General features: G+C 45.7%; 4 protein-coding genes and 1 long non-coding RNA gene across 7 annotated transcripts in view; 3 read left to right on the forward strand and 2 right to left on the reverse strand.

Moving 5' to 3' along the window:
• LOC135392146 (uncharacterized) overlaps positions 1-15888 on the forward strand; it is a 188139-nt gene that overhangs the window by 138759 nt on the left and 33492 nt on the right. The gene's annotated exons all lie outside the window — the stretch shown is intronic.
• On the forward strand, positions 450-1601 carry LOC135393561 (uncharacterized). The gene is made up of 3 exons (XR_010422672.1): positions 450-559; positions 1073-1340; positions 1466-1601. It is a non-coding gene; the product is annotated as an uncharacterized LOC135393561 (long non-coding RNA).
• LOC135393562 (glycine-rich protein-like) lies at positions 4590-6817 on the reverse strand. Of its 2 annotated transcripts, none has more exons than XM_064623972.1 (3): positions 6714-6817; positions 4783-5013; positions 4590-4683 (listed from the first exon to the last, which is right to left on the reverse strand). In XM_064623972.1, the coding sequence occupies exons 1-2, from the start codon at positions 6723-6725 to the stop codon at positions 4786-4788; spliced, it is 240 nt and encodes a 79-aa protein (XP_064480042.1). In that variant the 5' UTR covers positions 6726-6817; the 3' UTR covers positions 4590-4683; positions 4783-4785. The 2 variants fall into 2 exon arrangements, with proteins under 2 accessions (XP_064480042.1, XP_064480041.1); XM_064623971.1 differs by having other exon boundaries at positions 4772-5013.
• Positions 9235-10278, forward strand: LOC135393564 (glycine-rich protein-like). The gene is made up of 3 exons (XM_064623973.1): positions 9235-9344; positions 9754-10021; positions 10145-10278. Exons 1-2 carry the CDS (start codon positions 9333-9335, stop codon positions 10009-10011), a joined length of 270 nt encoding a protein of 89 aa, XP_064480043.1. The 5' UTR covers positions 9235-9332; the 3' UTR covers positions 10012-10021; positions 10145-10278.
• LOC135393565 (glycine-rich protein-like) lies at positions 13186-14903 on the reverse strand. 2 transcript variants are annotated; one of them, XM_064623975.1, is made up of 3 exons: positions 14794-14903; positions 13369-13599; positions 13186-13282 (listed from the first exon to the last, which is right to left on the reverse strand). In XM_064623975.1, exons 1-2 carry the CDS (start codon positions 14803-14805, stop codon positions 13372-13374), a joined length of 240 nt encoding a protein of 79 aa, XP_064480045.1. In that variant the 5' UTR covers positions 14806-14903; the 3' UTR covers positions 13186-13282; positions 13369-13371. The 2 variants fall into 2 exon arrangements, with proteins under 2 accessions (XP_064480045.1, XP_064480044.1); XM_064623974.1 differs by having other exon boundaries at positions 13358-13599.

Genomic DNA, 15888 nt, shown 5'->3' on the forward strand with positions numbered 1-15888 from the left:
CCTCGCAAGCGGCACCGTCTGTTGTTTTGCGCAACTGTTCTGTTTCGTTAGATGCCGTTCCTAACGAAACTCTCATTTTTGAAACATTCATTTTCGTTTCCTTTTCTTTTTTCTTTCTTTTTTCTCGCAGCTTTCATGCGTTGCGGGTTATGGTGAACGCGGGCAGCTCGTGCTCCAAAACCAGCTGCAAACCAGTGCACCTTTCGTCCATTTCTCATTCCCCATTCAGATCACACGTCTTTGCATGAAGACATCCGCTTTGAAATCTTGGCATAAGTCCGCATTCCAATTATAAGCTTAGCGTCTATGCCCTAACCACGTGCCCTGACTCTTTTTCTTTTATGCGACAATATATGCATCAAATGCACTGCCGAGGCATCTGGTTTGGTTAGACTAGCGGCAATTTTGTTTTGTGCGCGCGTTTTAAGTGATGGTTAGGACGTGACAGAAAACGGTGAGAAGACCGGTGCTTTGGGTATAAAAGCAGCCGTTAAGATGGTTGACAACACAGACTGATTTCAGTTAGTCCAACAGTGCAAGATTCATGATGCAGGCCCTGGTGAGTGGATCTTTTGCCTTCCATGCTTCCACCCTTTGAACATGAGGAACGTCCAGATGATGTGGGTTCGAGTCCTACAGCTGGCTAACCTTTTCAGTGACTTTCATCGTTCATCTTCCACCCTTTCTTTGAAACGTGATCCTACGCAGACTTACTCTAACCACGGAACGATAGACAAGCATAGCGATCGTGAAGCTGTCTTCAACTCATAAGATGTGAACGGCATGCAACAAACACTATATACTACGCTTTCAACTGATGCCATGGTTTATCCACGTATTTTTCTATAACATGCGAGTTACAACACTTCCCAGGAAACAATGACATATGATATGCGCGACACGTCTATGCTGTGCCCGTTGACTTTCTGCTAGTACAATTAACTATGTCTCGCAGAGCTGTAGACCATTAGTACTTTTGGCTTGTACCGCACTACTTGCACTCTTTGCTGCTTCACGTGTATTTAAAGTTGCCGAAAAATATTTCCTCACCTTCAACATTTCACCGTACCAGAAAGCCCTTATCTTCCTCGCCCTTGTGGCTTGCACCCTGGCCGTGTACACCGGACTTCCAGCCGTTGCCAGCTACGGCGTTCCCGCCGTTGCAAGCTATGGCGTTCCAGCTGTGGCCAGCTACGGCGTCCATGCACCACTCACCGCTAGCTACGGTGTGGGCCACGCTGTCCCAGCCTACGGCTACGGTCTTGGTCTAGGCTATGGCCTTGGCGGCTACAATTACCCCTACGCTGGAGCATACCACCTCAAGAAGTGAACAGATTCTGGTAAGATGCGATGCTTTCTATGATGCCAAACGGAAGACATGCAATCATGCTCTCTGTAACGGGGCCACGACACTTTCATAACATTTGATGACCGAAAGATACATAAGTCTTGTTTGTTGTTCCAGGCTGAAGTGAACTCTCCAAGCTGACGACCCGACCTCGCCTCCTGGTTTAAGATTGAAGACTACGGATATATTAGCATCATTATCACGTGATTTTGATAGTACATTACTCGAATAAAACGCACGGTATTTTCAAATATTTGTTTGGTGGTATTTTCTATTGGAAAGTCTGCGCAGAAGCTTCCAAGAGTGCATTGATAGCGTGGCCCGTTCTACATACTACATAGTAGCTTCATTTTCCCTCTTTAAAAAACAGACAAGCAGGGCCGGCTCTATACGGGAGTGAGCAACTGGCCACTCCCTCGAGCCCGCCTAAAGGGGCGCAAAAGAGACATCATTCGGGAAGCAAGAATATGGGGGTCTTCTCCCCCCGGAAGGTGCAAAGCAGATGCCGATAGTGCACACAAGTATGCATGCACACTTATTTGCTTTCGTATATGAGGATTTGTAGGAATCCACATGCGATCCCATAGCGTAAAGTCTTGATCTTCTTCTAACGATTACTTTCAATGCACGAACTGTCGCATGAACTTTAAGCTGGTCAAGTGCACTACCCGGGGAAGTTGCTTTACTAAGGTACACTGCGCCCCACTGCGGTTTGCTCAGAGCAGCTCCCTAGTTTCTCTGCCTTGACTTATTTACATGATTAATACAGTCGAACGGCTTCATTGAGAGCTTTGTTAAGTGCGTTCTTTGACAAATTCTGTCATTTTTCTGTATCGGTTAATTCTGTCAGTTGTGCCATCTGAGGTTTTGGTTAGTCAATGAAGCCTGGACTACTTGCAGGCTTGCACGATGCTTCCCTTAGCTACGTGGACATAAAGAGTCCCGGTGTCGTCTCTGTTGTCAAATCGCCACACGCGATTACAGGATTACAGATCTGGATCACATTCGCCATACGCGATTACAGATCTGGATTACAGAAAGGTGTTTTCCAACGCGGCAGAAGGAAGTCCCATGGAAACGCTGGCTGTGATTGGAGGACTCCTTGTCGAAAAGACGACGAAACGATTTTGACATTGATGCCAGAAATAAGAGGCGATACCGCCAATCAGGGCTTTTCCAGGTTACAAATTTATTCGATACTCTAGACACATTACATCCGGTTTAGAGATCTGTCTAAAAACACTAGAAACACGAATTCATATCCTTTGGTTTGATGGAAGAAAATATTAAAATCTAGAGAGCGCGACGCCCTGAAAAAGACTGGAATTTTCACGTAATAGACCTCTACCTGCTTGTAAACAAATGACGTCACAGTGCTCGACAGCGCCACGAATTTGGTAGAGTTGAACTACGTTTAAAGCTCTGGCGATAGAGGTCGCGCCCGAAAGCCACAGTCTTGAGGGGATTACGATTGTCTCTGAAAGGGACGCGACATTCGGTCCTACTTTTCTTTCAATAGGAGGCAGCGAACAAATGCCCATTCGTGGAACCCAGCCCTCCCCTTCCGATTCGTTTCGGTTTCGGTCTGTCTACCAACGTCATGATGACGTTTGTCGGGTAGAGGTTTATTCGAAGAAGACAAAGTAAACGAAGGAAGGGGAACAAAAAGCGGTAGACAGAAATCACTTTCATTGCAACAGTAAATCCACCAACTTGGTGTCTGCAAACGAACGCCCGTAGAACTTGCAGGGGTTTGATCGGACCCCGGGGACGTTAATCGCGTCATGAGGCCTTTGGACGCGAATAGTGTCGACCGCGCTGTGCTGCCTATATAGTGAGGCGGCCATATCCTTGTATCAGACTCCTCAGTGATGTTACAGAGTGGACACTGCAGTCGATGACTCCAAGGCCATTAGAAAGTCCCTGAGTTGGTGGGATTGGACCTCCCCACAGCCACTACTGTTTGAGTTCTTCCCTCGGTTTTCCGCGGGCCTTCGAGACAAATTCCGGCAGTACGTCCTGGGAGGCAACTTAAGTTACAAGTAGTCACTTACTGAACAATTAATTAATTATATATTAATGTTTCTCATTGAGCAACCTTCATGGTGAATACCAGACGGCGACAGGCGGCGAACGAAGATGCGACTAGTTCCTGAAATTACTGCGGTAGATAGGGAACTCTAAAGAAACTGTAACTACTATATAGAAACAACGATAGTAACTTCAGAATTTGATGTTTCCCTTTCTCACTTCGAGGACATGTCGCATCTTCGTTCGTTTGTCGCCGACAGGTATTCACCGCCATTCTTCACCACGGTATTCACCTTGAAAACTGCTCTTTCAGAAACACTACTAGTTACAGTTACTGGCTAATTTCTCAGTAAGTGATTAGTTGTGACTAAGTTACCTCCCTCGTCTCCCACACTTTACCGTCCCGTCCCGAACGTCTGTACATTTCTGTGCAGCGCTTGCAACCATAGTTGCCCCTAACGCGTCTTAAACAAGAAAAACACCAAACGCCGTGTTTAATGTAGAGTGGGAAGCGCAATGCAGTTAGCACAACCTAATGGTGTCGTAGACCCCGGCGTCCTTTAAGACACGCCTCTTGAATAATCTCCTCTCCTGGTGGATGTGTAAAGAGTGTGAACATAGCCATCAGAGCCCCCTCCTGAGCTTTCCCTTCTTTTATCTTTGTCTTATTTTTCTGCTGAACCATGCATGATCATAGCAGACTTAAAGCGCGCGCAGGATGTCTACGACCTGCACGCCCTCTACAGTCCCCTCCCTCAACTCTTTCAGCGAGTGAGGTTAATGATCGTTTTTCGTTTATTCGTGACGTAGGATGTAAACCGCAGGTAGCGCCGCGCCGTGTCTGTAGCAGGCGAATTTCTCAGATGGAAATTGCTCGCGGTAATCTGCAGTGCCCAGAAGGGTAAGAAGCGTATCTAGGGTAAGCCGTTGGCCATCTGGGTTTGACCGCGTACGAAGCGATTCCCTCCGAGTGAGAGGGCTAATGTCTTGCCGATTTAAGCGCACCGAATCATTTACCATTTCATGACACCTCTCGTATTTTCAAAATCTTTATTGTGAGATGAATGGTGCTTGGCTCGTCTCGTAGTCTTGCTCATAATGTACATGGAATTACGGTAGGTACGAAAAGGACATGTAATTCACGTACAACGTAATACTTGCTTATCCGCATGTACGTATACGAGAGAGTTACACAGCACAAGGTGTCAGAAAAGGTGTTGAACACATTTATTGGAAGAGATTACATGAAGAGAACTCGAGCGTCCGTCGTCATAAATCCGTGGTCGTCCCTTGGTCCTGATCGTCTGCAGAAAAGAACACAAGCCTCGTTTAGATGTTATAAAACGAAAAAAAAAATTTTTTCCAAGTTTACTTTCGTAGAAGGACACATACTATTGTCGTACACTCTATTTCTTGAGGTAGTAACCTCCGTATGGGTATGCCCCGTAGTGGTAGCCGCCGAGACCGTAGCCGAGACCGTGGCCGAGACCGTAGCCATAAGCTGGGACAGCGTGGCTGACACCGTAGCTGGCAACAAGTGGGGCATGAACTCCGTAGCTGGCGACGGCTGGGACACCAAATCCGGTGTACACGGCGAGGGAGCAAGCCACTATGGCGAGGAAGACGAGGGCTTTCTGCAAGAGTGCAATTTTGTCGAGCAACGTGAATATTAACGCGTAATTCACTGGTAGTTGTTAGGAAGTAGAATTTAAACTAAGGACAATTATGGTTGTCAGCCGACAACGTCAAGACAAAACAAGGTGGCTTGTGTCGTGTGTCCTTTATTCTCGTTGCGCTTTGGCGCTTGTAAAGATGCATATGTACCAACAGGCCCAAGTCATGCTGGTTCCTCTAAACAACATGTGCTCTCTACTTGGTATTCCTACTTCGTATTGCCAACTGTAGGATGGGACAAGCGAAAGCTTTCCCCCATCACACTCAACGTATTCCTATCACACGCATCGCATGTATTCCTACTGTCTATCCACCGCCACATAAAATCACAGCGTCTTCTTTTTCATTGCACACCGCCGCAAAATTTCGTTCGGACAATTTCACGAGTGGCTAAGCGCGTTTTACGGATATCACTGTGGTTGCTTTTCAGAGGATCAATTCCACGGTGTGAAACGAGCCTTCTTTAAGCTCAGGCGTTGGTGTCAGCCACGCTTAATCCAAACGGCAAGCCTACTTGATAATGTTTTTTTTCTTTTCTTTTTTTTCTGGATCCTACTTGAATCCAAGCTAAAAGCTGACTCCGAGCTGAATCCAAGCTGAGTTGCCAAACTGCATTCAAGCTGAATCCAAACGGAAAGCCTACTTTCCTCCTTTTCTTTTATTTTTTTTGTGCGTGTGTGTGTGTGTTCTGAGCAAGCTGAGCAAGAGCAGCTCTCACCATAATGAATGCGCTAAACTTGTTGTAGATGCACGAATGAAATATTTTGAAACTAGAACAATATAGAACTGAATGATAAATACTAAGATTAAGTACACGTCTCTTAAAATTAAGTGTCGATAAATATCGCCATAGAAGCTCAAAGGTCACAAGTCAATAGTGTATAACCAATGTCTTTGAAAGGTTACCCACTTCCCTGACGGAGAGCAAGTGCTGGGTAGTATAGAAAACAAATTATTCTAATAGGGTTCCTTATCAGGGTTAGAGTCGCGGTATTTCTTTCACTATACGCTGTAACCTCATATCAATGGCCGCAGCTACACCTACTCGCGATACTTTTAACCATCATTAAAGTGGGACTCCGCAACAAAATCACCACAAAGATTGGGATATAGCAGTAATCCTTGGGGTGTCAGGAACATACATACGAAATATCGCGTTTCCAAAGCGCGCAGATTTTATTCGGACGAATTATTACGAAGTGAGCGCTTCGCCTCTGTGAAGCAAGAGGGTGCTGAAAGCAACACCGATGACGTCATCCGGCATGGAACAACGCAAGCTTCGTAGCAGACGACAATGCTGGGTGTCGTCAAAGCATCTTCCTCCGGGCGCACTGCCGTGCACTTTGCATTTTGGTTTCGGTTTGGTATTGTCATCATTTACAGATTAATTTGTCGCACAAAATGAATGCGAATGTTGTATTCCGTATCAAAGGAGCGATCCATGTTCGGTATGATGCTCACCTAATTTTTTTCGAATCCTCGCGAAGTCTCCCTTTAGAGAGGGATTGGATAATAATAGGTATTTCAATTTCCCTCGTGGCACAATATACTACAGACACATGGGGTTCTTGTAGCCTTTCGATCCGCGAGCACACGGAACAATCCTCAGGTATACTACAAACACACTTCATGCTCGTTCAGTATATGTCTGCATACTCACCAGGACCTGCATGTTGAAAGAGATGTGCAACTTGACTCGCTCCTGGAATCAGTCTGTGTCTGGGCTGTCTTCGAGCCAGTATTTATATCCTGCTCGCAACGTGCTGACCACTCTGCAAAACCTCGTTCGTAGCAAGTTTTGTTCTTAGACGTCTTCACCGAAATCAACATCCGAGTCGTAGGGTGTGTACGCGTGGAAGAAGGCCAAGGTTGCTTTGGAGTTTTGTAACTTTCCAGTTTTGCGATTTTTATAGATGACGATAAGGATCAGGCTGCGTGCTACACTGTCTCGGTGCTGAAATACAAAAATGCGAGACGCTTCGCTTGCCAACACTGTCTCGTCTGGAAATGTATAGTATTGCGACGATCACGTTTGAATCAAGGCCGAGGCAGATATGCACAGATAATCAATTTTTCCGAGTAGCGTAAGGTGTGTAAGAAAATATTTTTTATTTGTTTGTGTGTTTGCACGTTGGCGACCTCCGATAACCTCGCGAAAACCCGAGTGCAGGCTAGGACACTTAAGGGATACAGGGACACACTGAGGGACACAGGGTAGGACACCTTAAACTGGATAGGACACGCAGAGCACACTGCTATGACCACCCCTTACAAAGCGCACAGCCAACAGGATCATCATCATCATCATCAACATCAACATCATCATTGTCATCATCATCATCATTTCTGAATACCTAGCGAGGTGTACTGTTTGTGTAAACTATGTCTTGAGTTTCATTTGCCCTGCTCATATTTGTCCCTCTCTTTAAACTAGACATTCACTTATAGTTTATATAACTAATCGTTTTCTCTTTTGGATTTCTCCCATCTACGCATGCTGTTGATCTATAATACTCATCGCACCTGACCCTTATCATGCCAATGATGTGGACGGTGTCCATAATAAGAACAGATTGTGTTCGAAATATCGGCGGCTCTCGCCTTAAACTGCCACTCCAGACTCGGAGAACGGCTATTACGTTATTTAGTCAATGGAAAGAAGGTAATTCGAGGATCCTATACACGCGAAATTTAAATCCTGTTGTACATTTCTATCAATTTTGGAAGATCTGCTGACCTCCACGAGTTTCCATGACGCCAGGAGCAGGTGGCGTCATGTGTTGCCTGAATTCTAAATATACGCCTCGATATTCGCCGTCGCGCTGGAGCTGGCATGCCTCTCACGAGCGCGCTTAATGCATTGCAGCCGAATATCGAAGAGTTCAAGACTGGGCTGAATGTTCTTGACAGCTTTTTGACAGTTCAGTTCACCTTAGCACTGCGAAAGCCTCAATCCCAAGACTGCACCGGGAACCGATAGAGCGTCGAATCAAGTCTAACACAACCTCTCGAAACCATTCGCATTACGACTTCTAGAGTACGTAAAGTATAGGTGTGGAACAGTGGGTCTGTTCTTCCTTCCTGGCGTGAGGGCATTGTTGCGCCCTGAAACCTGTCATAGATTGCCCTGCTGCTCTATATGACAGATTTCAGGCTGCATCTGAGCAGCTTCTTCGACACCTTATTAGATTTCGTTTCCGACGTCGAGGAAGCCTGTGAGAACAAACGTAAAAGATAGTTTCCTCCTTTCGCATCACGAGCGCATTTAACAGAGTGATGGTATCATCGGTCATGCATGGTCTTGAAGCGCCTAGCATGACGGACCAGGCGGCCACTTTCGTAACGAATCTCAAACGAACCTCTCTCATCCAACCGAACTTTCAGAGTGCGCACCAGTATCACCCTGAGTTCGCCAAGACGTAAGAGCTTGGGGACTTCCCCAGGTGAGAATACTCAGCCTCTTCTCCTCAATGTAGAAAGTCTCCGGAAAACCCAGGGGGAAAACCTCAGACATCACAGCCGGCGACAGGATTCGAACCAGTGTCACCTCCCAGTCCCGGCGCAGTGTCCACGCCGAGACTGGGTATTGCTAATTTCATATAACCACTCCTTTCTGTATAGTGCTTGGCCCTGAGGGTATAAATAAATAAGTAAATAAATAAAAATAAATAGATACAATATTAAAATGCGGTGCACCCTCTTCTTTTTCGGAGTGTGTGGCAGCGCACCTCGCAAGCATGCACCGTCTGCTGCTATCTTGCGTAACTGTTCTGGTATATGCCAGATTGCCTATGATAGCCTGTATATGATTTCAGGGGCGACGCACACGTTGGTTACCACGGCAACCCGCACGCGCACGCTTTCGAATGCTATAATCATACGAACCGTGTTTTATGATGAACGCGGACAGCTCGTGCAAACCGATACATGTTTCGTCAATTTCTCATTCCCATTCAGACCACACGTCTCTGCATCAAAACATCGGCTTTGAAATCTTGGCATAGGTCTCCATTCAAATTATAGGCTTAGCGTATACACCCTAACGACGTGTCTTGACTCTTTTTCTCTTACATAACGACAATATATGCGCCAAATGCATTGCCGAGGCGTCTGGTTTGGTTAGACGTCCGACAATTTTGTTTTGTGCGCGCGTTTTAAGTGATAGTTTGGACGTGACAGAAAACTAGTGAGAACACTGGCGCTTCGGGTATAAAAGCAGGCGTTAAGATGGTTCACGGTACAGACTGATTCCAGTTAGTCCAGCAGTACAAGATTCACGATGCAGGCCCTGGTGAGTGAATGTTTTGCCTTCCATGCTTTCCCTTTCCCTTTCTCTGAAACGTGATCCTATACGAAGGAATTATTCTCACCAGGAAACTATATACAACCATTAATAGCGAAGCCGTCTTCAACTCATAAGATGTGAACATCATACAACAAACACTATGTACTACAGTGTCAACTAATGCCATGGTTTATCCACACGTATTTCTAACATACGGGTTACAACGTTTCCCAGGAAACAAAGACATGGGCATGACGCATTCATGCTGAGCCCGTTGTCTCTCTGAATTAACTATGTGTCGCATAGACCATTAATAACTTTGACTTGTACCGCAGTACTTGCACTCTGTACTGCATCCAGCTTATTTAAAGTTGCCGTATAATATTTCCTCACCTTCAACATTTCATCTTACCAGAAAGCCCTTGTCTTCCTCGCCCTTGTGGCTTGTACCCTGGCCGTGTACAGCGGACTTCCGGCCGTCGCAAGCTATGGAGTGCCCGCCGTCGCAAGCTACGGCGTTCCAGCTGTGGCCAGCTACGGCGTCCATGCCCCACTCACTGCCAGCTACGGTGTGAGCCACGCTGTTCCAGCCTATGGCTACGGTCTTGGTCTTGGCTATGGCCTTGGCGGCTACCAGTACCCCTACGCTGCAGCCTACCACCTCAAGAAGTAAACCGATTCTGGTAAGCTGCGATGCTTTGGATGATACCAAATGGAACACAGGCAAACATGCTCTCTAACGGGACGATGACACTTTCATAACGTTTCACGATAGAAACAAACAGGAGTCTCGTTTGTTGTTCCAGACCGAAATGAACCCTCCAAGCTGACGACCCGACCTCGCGTCACTGTTAAAGGTTGAAGACTACGGATATATTAACACCATTATCACGTGATTTCGATGGTACATTATTCGAATAAAATGCACGCTATTTTCAGACATATGTTTGGTTGTATTTTCTATTGGAAAGTCTGCGCAGAAGCTTCCAAGGATATATTGATATCGTGGCTCCTTCTTCGTATTAGCAGCTCCATTTTCCCCCTTTAAAAAGCGCACATGCATGCTTATTCGCTTTCGCATATAAGGATTTGTAGTAGCCAACAACTCCATATTTTTCTCACTACACCATGTCATGTTATCCCGTAGCGTAAAGCAGCGACCTTCTTCCAACTGCCATTCTGAAAACGATTACCTTCAACGCGGTGTCGCATGAACTTTAAGCTGGTCTAGTGCAAATCCCCGGGAAGTTGCTTTGATAAGACACACTACGCGCCACTGCGGTTTGTTCAGAGCACCTCTCTAGTTTCGCTGCTTTGACTTATTTACATAATTCATACGCTCTAATGGCTTCATTGATAGCGTTGTTAAGGGCCATTCTTTGGCCGAGTCTGCCATCTTTCTGTATTGGTTACTTCCGTAAATTCTGCCATTTGCAATTTTGGAAAGCCAGTGCAGGTTAGACTAATTGGAGGCCCGAACGATGCGTCCCTTCGCTGCGTGGAAAAGAGTCGTCGGTGTCGTCGAACACGATTTTGATATTGACGCCCGAAATAAGACCGAAACCGCCAATCACACCCGCCTGTTCCTAGGTTATAAACATACTTGGTAGAGCGGACAGATTACTTTCTATTTAGAGACTTGTCTACCAACAATATAGAAATTGACGCCCTTTGGTTTGATAAAAGAAAAAATAAGCTGGAGAGAGTGCGACACTCCTGAAAGAGGTCATACTCTTCACGTAATTAGAAGAGGACAAAGTAAACGAAGGAAGGATGGAAAAGTGGTAGACAGAAATCGCTTTCATGATATCAACCAACTTGGTGTCTGCAAACGAACGACCGTAGAACTTGGAGATGTTTGATCGGACCCCAGATACCTTCATCGCGTCCTGAGGCCATCTGACGCGAACCACGAATATCGCGCTCTGCTTTCTAGTCGGGCTGCCATGTCCTTGTATAAGACTCGCCAGTGAACCTACAGAGTGGACACTGCAAGGCCATGTTAATGGCTCTGAGATGTACGTGGTACTGGATCCGCAACTACTGTTTGAGTTATCCCCCGGCTTTTCCGCAGCCATTCGAGATAAATTGCTGTAATCTTGGGAGGCAACTTACATTACAAATAATGACGAACTTAACAATTAACACTAATTAATGACTGTTTCTCAAAGAGCGACCTTCATGGTGAACAGACAGGCAGCTAAACGAAGATGGGACTCGGTTCTGAAATTACAGCTATACACAGGGGATTCTAAAGGAACAGTAACGATACAAAACAAGCTACGGTTATTGCAATAGTAATAATAATTGGGTGTTTACGTCGCGAGACGGCTGAGGACATGAGCGACGACGTGTTTCTGTTTCGTGTTTCTAATAAATCAAGTGACTTGTCGCATCTTCGTTCGCGTATCGCCGATAGGTATTCACCAACCTGACATTCATCATGAAAACGGCGCTTTGAGAAACACTTATACCACTGTCACACGGGTAGTCTTCAACGACCATTGAGATCAATGACCATTGAAAATACAAGTAGCACCACCTAGTGTGTAATGTGTCAACCTATCAGAAAACATTGGATCCCATGCTCGTTGAGAAGTTGACGCGTTACACGGTTGGTGGCACTACGCGCATTTTCAATGGTCGTTGGTTTCAATAGACATTGATGACTTCCCGTGTGACACGGTTATTATTAGTTACAGATGCCGGTGAATTTATCAGTATGCGATTAAGTGTAACTAAATTACTTCCCCCGTCTTCCACAGATTTCTGTCCGTCTGCACTGTTCTGCACCCTTAAAAATGAACTTCGCCGCATAGCACGCTCATAGCCAACCAACATCGCGGATGATATCGTTATCTGCCCTGATTTGTTGAAAACGGGGGGCGGACGCCTTTTTTGTGACAATTATGAACAGCATAAGTGTCACAAAAAAGGCGTACGCCCCCCGTTTTCAACGAATCAGGGCAGATAACGATATCATTCGAGATGATGGTTGGCTAGGAGCGTGCTATGCGGCGAAGTTCATTTTTAAGAGTGTGTACACCGCATGTAGGCACAGTTGCTTCGCGGTCCTAACGCTGTTACTCATTGTTGCTAACATGTCTGAAACAAGTAGAACACCAAACGCCACGTTTAATGTACTGTGCGAAGAACGCTGTAGGTAACACCTAATAGCGGTGACGAAATGTCCGGGAGGGGGGGGGGGGGATATGTTTAATGACGATAAAAAAAGAAGGGAAGGGTTAGCCACGATGTAGGCTTGCTATTCCCGAAAGCAAAACGAAAACGAAGATGAAGCAGCAGAGTCACAGAAAATTAAGAAGAAATACACGAGAAGACAGCACCTTCACTGATCGTTGTGCAGCCAGTCATATAGGACGTGTCAAAGAGTGCCCAAGAGTTTTGCTTCCCAAACGAACCGTGTCAGCGCAGACGTGACCTCAGCGTGTTCAGTAGGGCCAAGTAGCACCGCCAGGGAAAGCTCTCGGTAGTCTAGATGAGCGAGACGGCACTGGAGATTGGACCGGTGACTTTCGTATCGCTGGCAGGCAAGGAGTATGTGTTGCCCACGTCAGCTTCTAGATGACACGTGGGGCAAAGAGAGTGAGAGAGCAAAAATGTCTAGCAGATTTAAGCACACCGGATCATTTACGTTTCATGGCACCGTTCGTATTTTCAAAATCTTCATTGTGAGTTGAATGGTGTTTGGCTCGTCTCGTAGTCTTGCCCAAATGTACATGGAATTGCGGTAGGTACGGAAAGCACATGTAAGCCCACGTGCAACGTAATAATTGTTGTTTATCTGCGTGTGCGTATACGAGAGAGCTACACAGCACAAGGCGTCTGAAAAGGTGGTCAACACATTTATTGGAAGAGATAAGATTAGGAGAAATCAAGCGTCCGTCGTCATAAATCCGTGGTCGTCCCTTGGTCCTGATCGTCTGCAGAAAAGAACACAAGCCTCGTTTAGATGTTCGAAAACGAAAAAAAGTTTACTTTCGTAGAAGGACACATACTATTGTCGTACACTCTATTTCTTGAGGTAGTAACCTCCGTATGGGTATGCCCCGTAGTGGTAGCCGCCGAGACCGTAGCCGAGACCGTGGCCGAGACCGTAGCCATAAGCTGGGACAGCGTGGCTGACACCGTAGCTGGCAACAAGTGGGGCATGAACTCCGTAGCTGGCGACGGCTGGGACACCAAATCCGGTGTACACGGCGAGGGAGCAAGCCACTACGGCGAGGAAGACAAGGGCTTTCTGCAAGAGTGCAATTTTGTCGAGCAGCGTGAATATTAATGCGTAATTTACTGTTTGTCGCTAAGAGGTATATAATTCAAACTCAGGACAGTTAGGGGTGTCAGCCGACACCACCAAGACAGAATAAGTTGGATTGTCTTGTGTGTCCTTTGTTTTCGTGGGTCTTTGGCGCTTGCAAAGATGCGTATGTACACTCTTAAAAATGAACTTCACCGCATAGCACGCTCCTAGCCAACCATCATCTCGAATGATATCGTTATCTGCCCTGATTTGTTGAAAACGGGAGGCGTACGCCTTTTTTGTGACACTTATGCTGTTCATAATCGTTACAAAAAAGGCGTACGCCTCCCGTTTTCAGCAAATGATTGCAGATAACGATATTGTTTTAGTTTTTTCTCTGTTTTTATTATTATTTTTTGTGGAAGACATGGTCTGACCATAATGCGTGCGCAGTTTGAGCGGGTGCGTAGGCGCTCGAATGAATTATTTTGAAACTACAATAATGCGAGTGAACGAAGAAAAAGTAAAGAAAAAGTACGCGTCACTTAAAATCATGTGTTGGTTAAAATTGCCGTAGAAGCTCAAGGGTTACAAGTCAATACACTGTTAAAACAGAACTTCACCACATAGCACGCTCCTAACCAACCATCATACCGAATGATATCATTCTGTGTCATGATTTGTTCAAAACAGGGGGGAGGCGCCTATCTGGGACAAGATAATCTGTCCCAGATCGGCGCCTCGTCCCATTTTCAACAAATCAATGCACAGAATGATATCATTCGGTGTGATGGTTGGCTAGGAGCGTGCAATGTGGTGAAGTTCTGTTTTTAACAGTGTAGGGTAACCGATGTGATTAAAAAGTTATCCCCAACTCTCTTACGGAGCGTACAAGTGCCGTGGAGTAGGCAAACACACAAACATAGAACGCAAATTATTGCAACACGGCTCCGTAACGGAGTCAGCGTCCTGGTATTTCTTTCACTGTATACGCTCCCTCATATCAAGTCCGCACCTACACCTATTGACGATTCTTTTCATAGTCATTAATGGGATTGGACAGTAATCAGTATTTCAAATTCCCTCCCGGCTGCATACACATCGAGTTCTTACAGTATTTTAGTCCGCAAACACATGGAAGAATAAGAATCATCAGGTATACTATAAACAAACCTCATGCGTTTGCATACTCACCAGGACCTGCATGTTGAAGAGATGTACAACTTGACTCGCTACTGGAATCAGTCTGTGTCTGGGCTGCCTTCGAGCCAGTATTTATATCCCGCTCGCAACGTGCTGACCACTTTGCAAAACCGCGTTCGTAGCATTTTTTTTTTTTTTTTTTTAGAGATGTCTTCACCAAAATCATCATCCGAGTCGCAGGGTGTGTCCGGGTTGAAGAAGGCCAAGGATTCTTGGAGTTTTGTAACTTTCCAGTTTTGATATTATTTTTGTTAATGACGATAAGGATCAGGCCGCGTGTTACACCGTCTCCTCCGCGCTGAAATGCAAATGCGAGATGCTCCGCTTGCCAACACTGTTAGAAGCCGTCTGGTCTGGAAGTGCAAGGATGTCGCGGTGACTGCGATTCAGTCAAGGTCGGAGTAGATAACGCGGAGATAACGGAATTTTCCCTGTTACTTTATACGCGCATTTTCGTTCGTGGCTTTTTTAAGAAGAAAAGCTTTCGTTTTTACTTGTTTGTGTCTTTGCATGTTGACGACCCCACCAGAATTGACCACGCCTAAACTCGAGTGCAGTTTTCAAAGACAGAGGTGCAAGCGCATGGACTCTGAAGTTGGAATTGGATCTAAGAGAATATTGAATATTTGAATATGGAGAGGATGCCTCCTACAAAACACAGGAGCCGGCTACACCAAAACACTCGAAAATAAAAATCATATTTGAAGTAATTTGTGGAAAAAATTTGTCATGAAATCCTCGCTTCGCCGTTCCAAGCTGCGCCGCCATTTTCGGGAAAATTTTGGTGTCATGGAAGCTCGAGTAGGAAACAGCAGCGAATGAAAAACGCTAAATTTGATTTACAGGTCGAGCCTCTCTTGTAGGCTACTCCTAATGGCCAGACTCCCTTTGGCATACACTCTTAAAAATGAACTTCACCGCATAGCACGCTCCTTACCAACCATTATCTCGAATGATATCCTTATCTGCCCTGATTTGTTGAAAACGGGAGGCGTACGCCTTTTCTGTGACAATTATGAACAGCATAAGTGTCACAACAACAGTAGTAATAGGTCTTGTCCATTTGACGACATTGCCGCCAGGGCA

Source organism: Ornithodoros turicata, chromosome 4 (genome assembly GCF_037126465.1).
Source record: "Ornithodoros turicata isolate Travis chromosome 4, ASM3712646v1, whole genome shotgun sequence".
Taxonomy (NCBI): Eukaryota; Metazoa; Arthropoda; class Arachnida; order Ixodida; family Argasidae; genus Ornithodoros; species Ornithodoros turicata.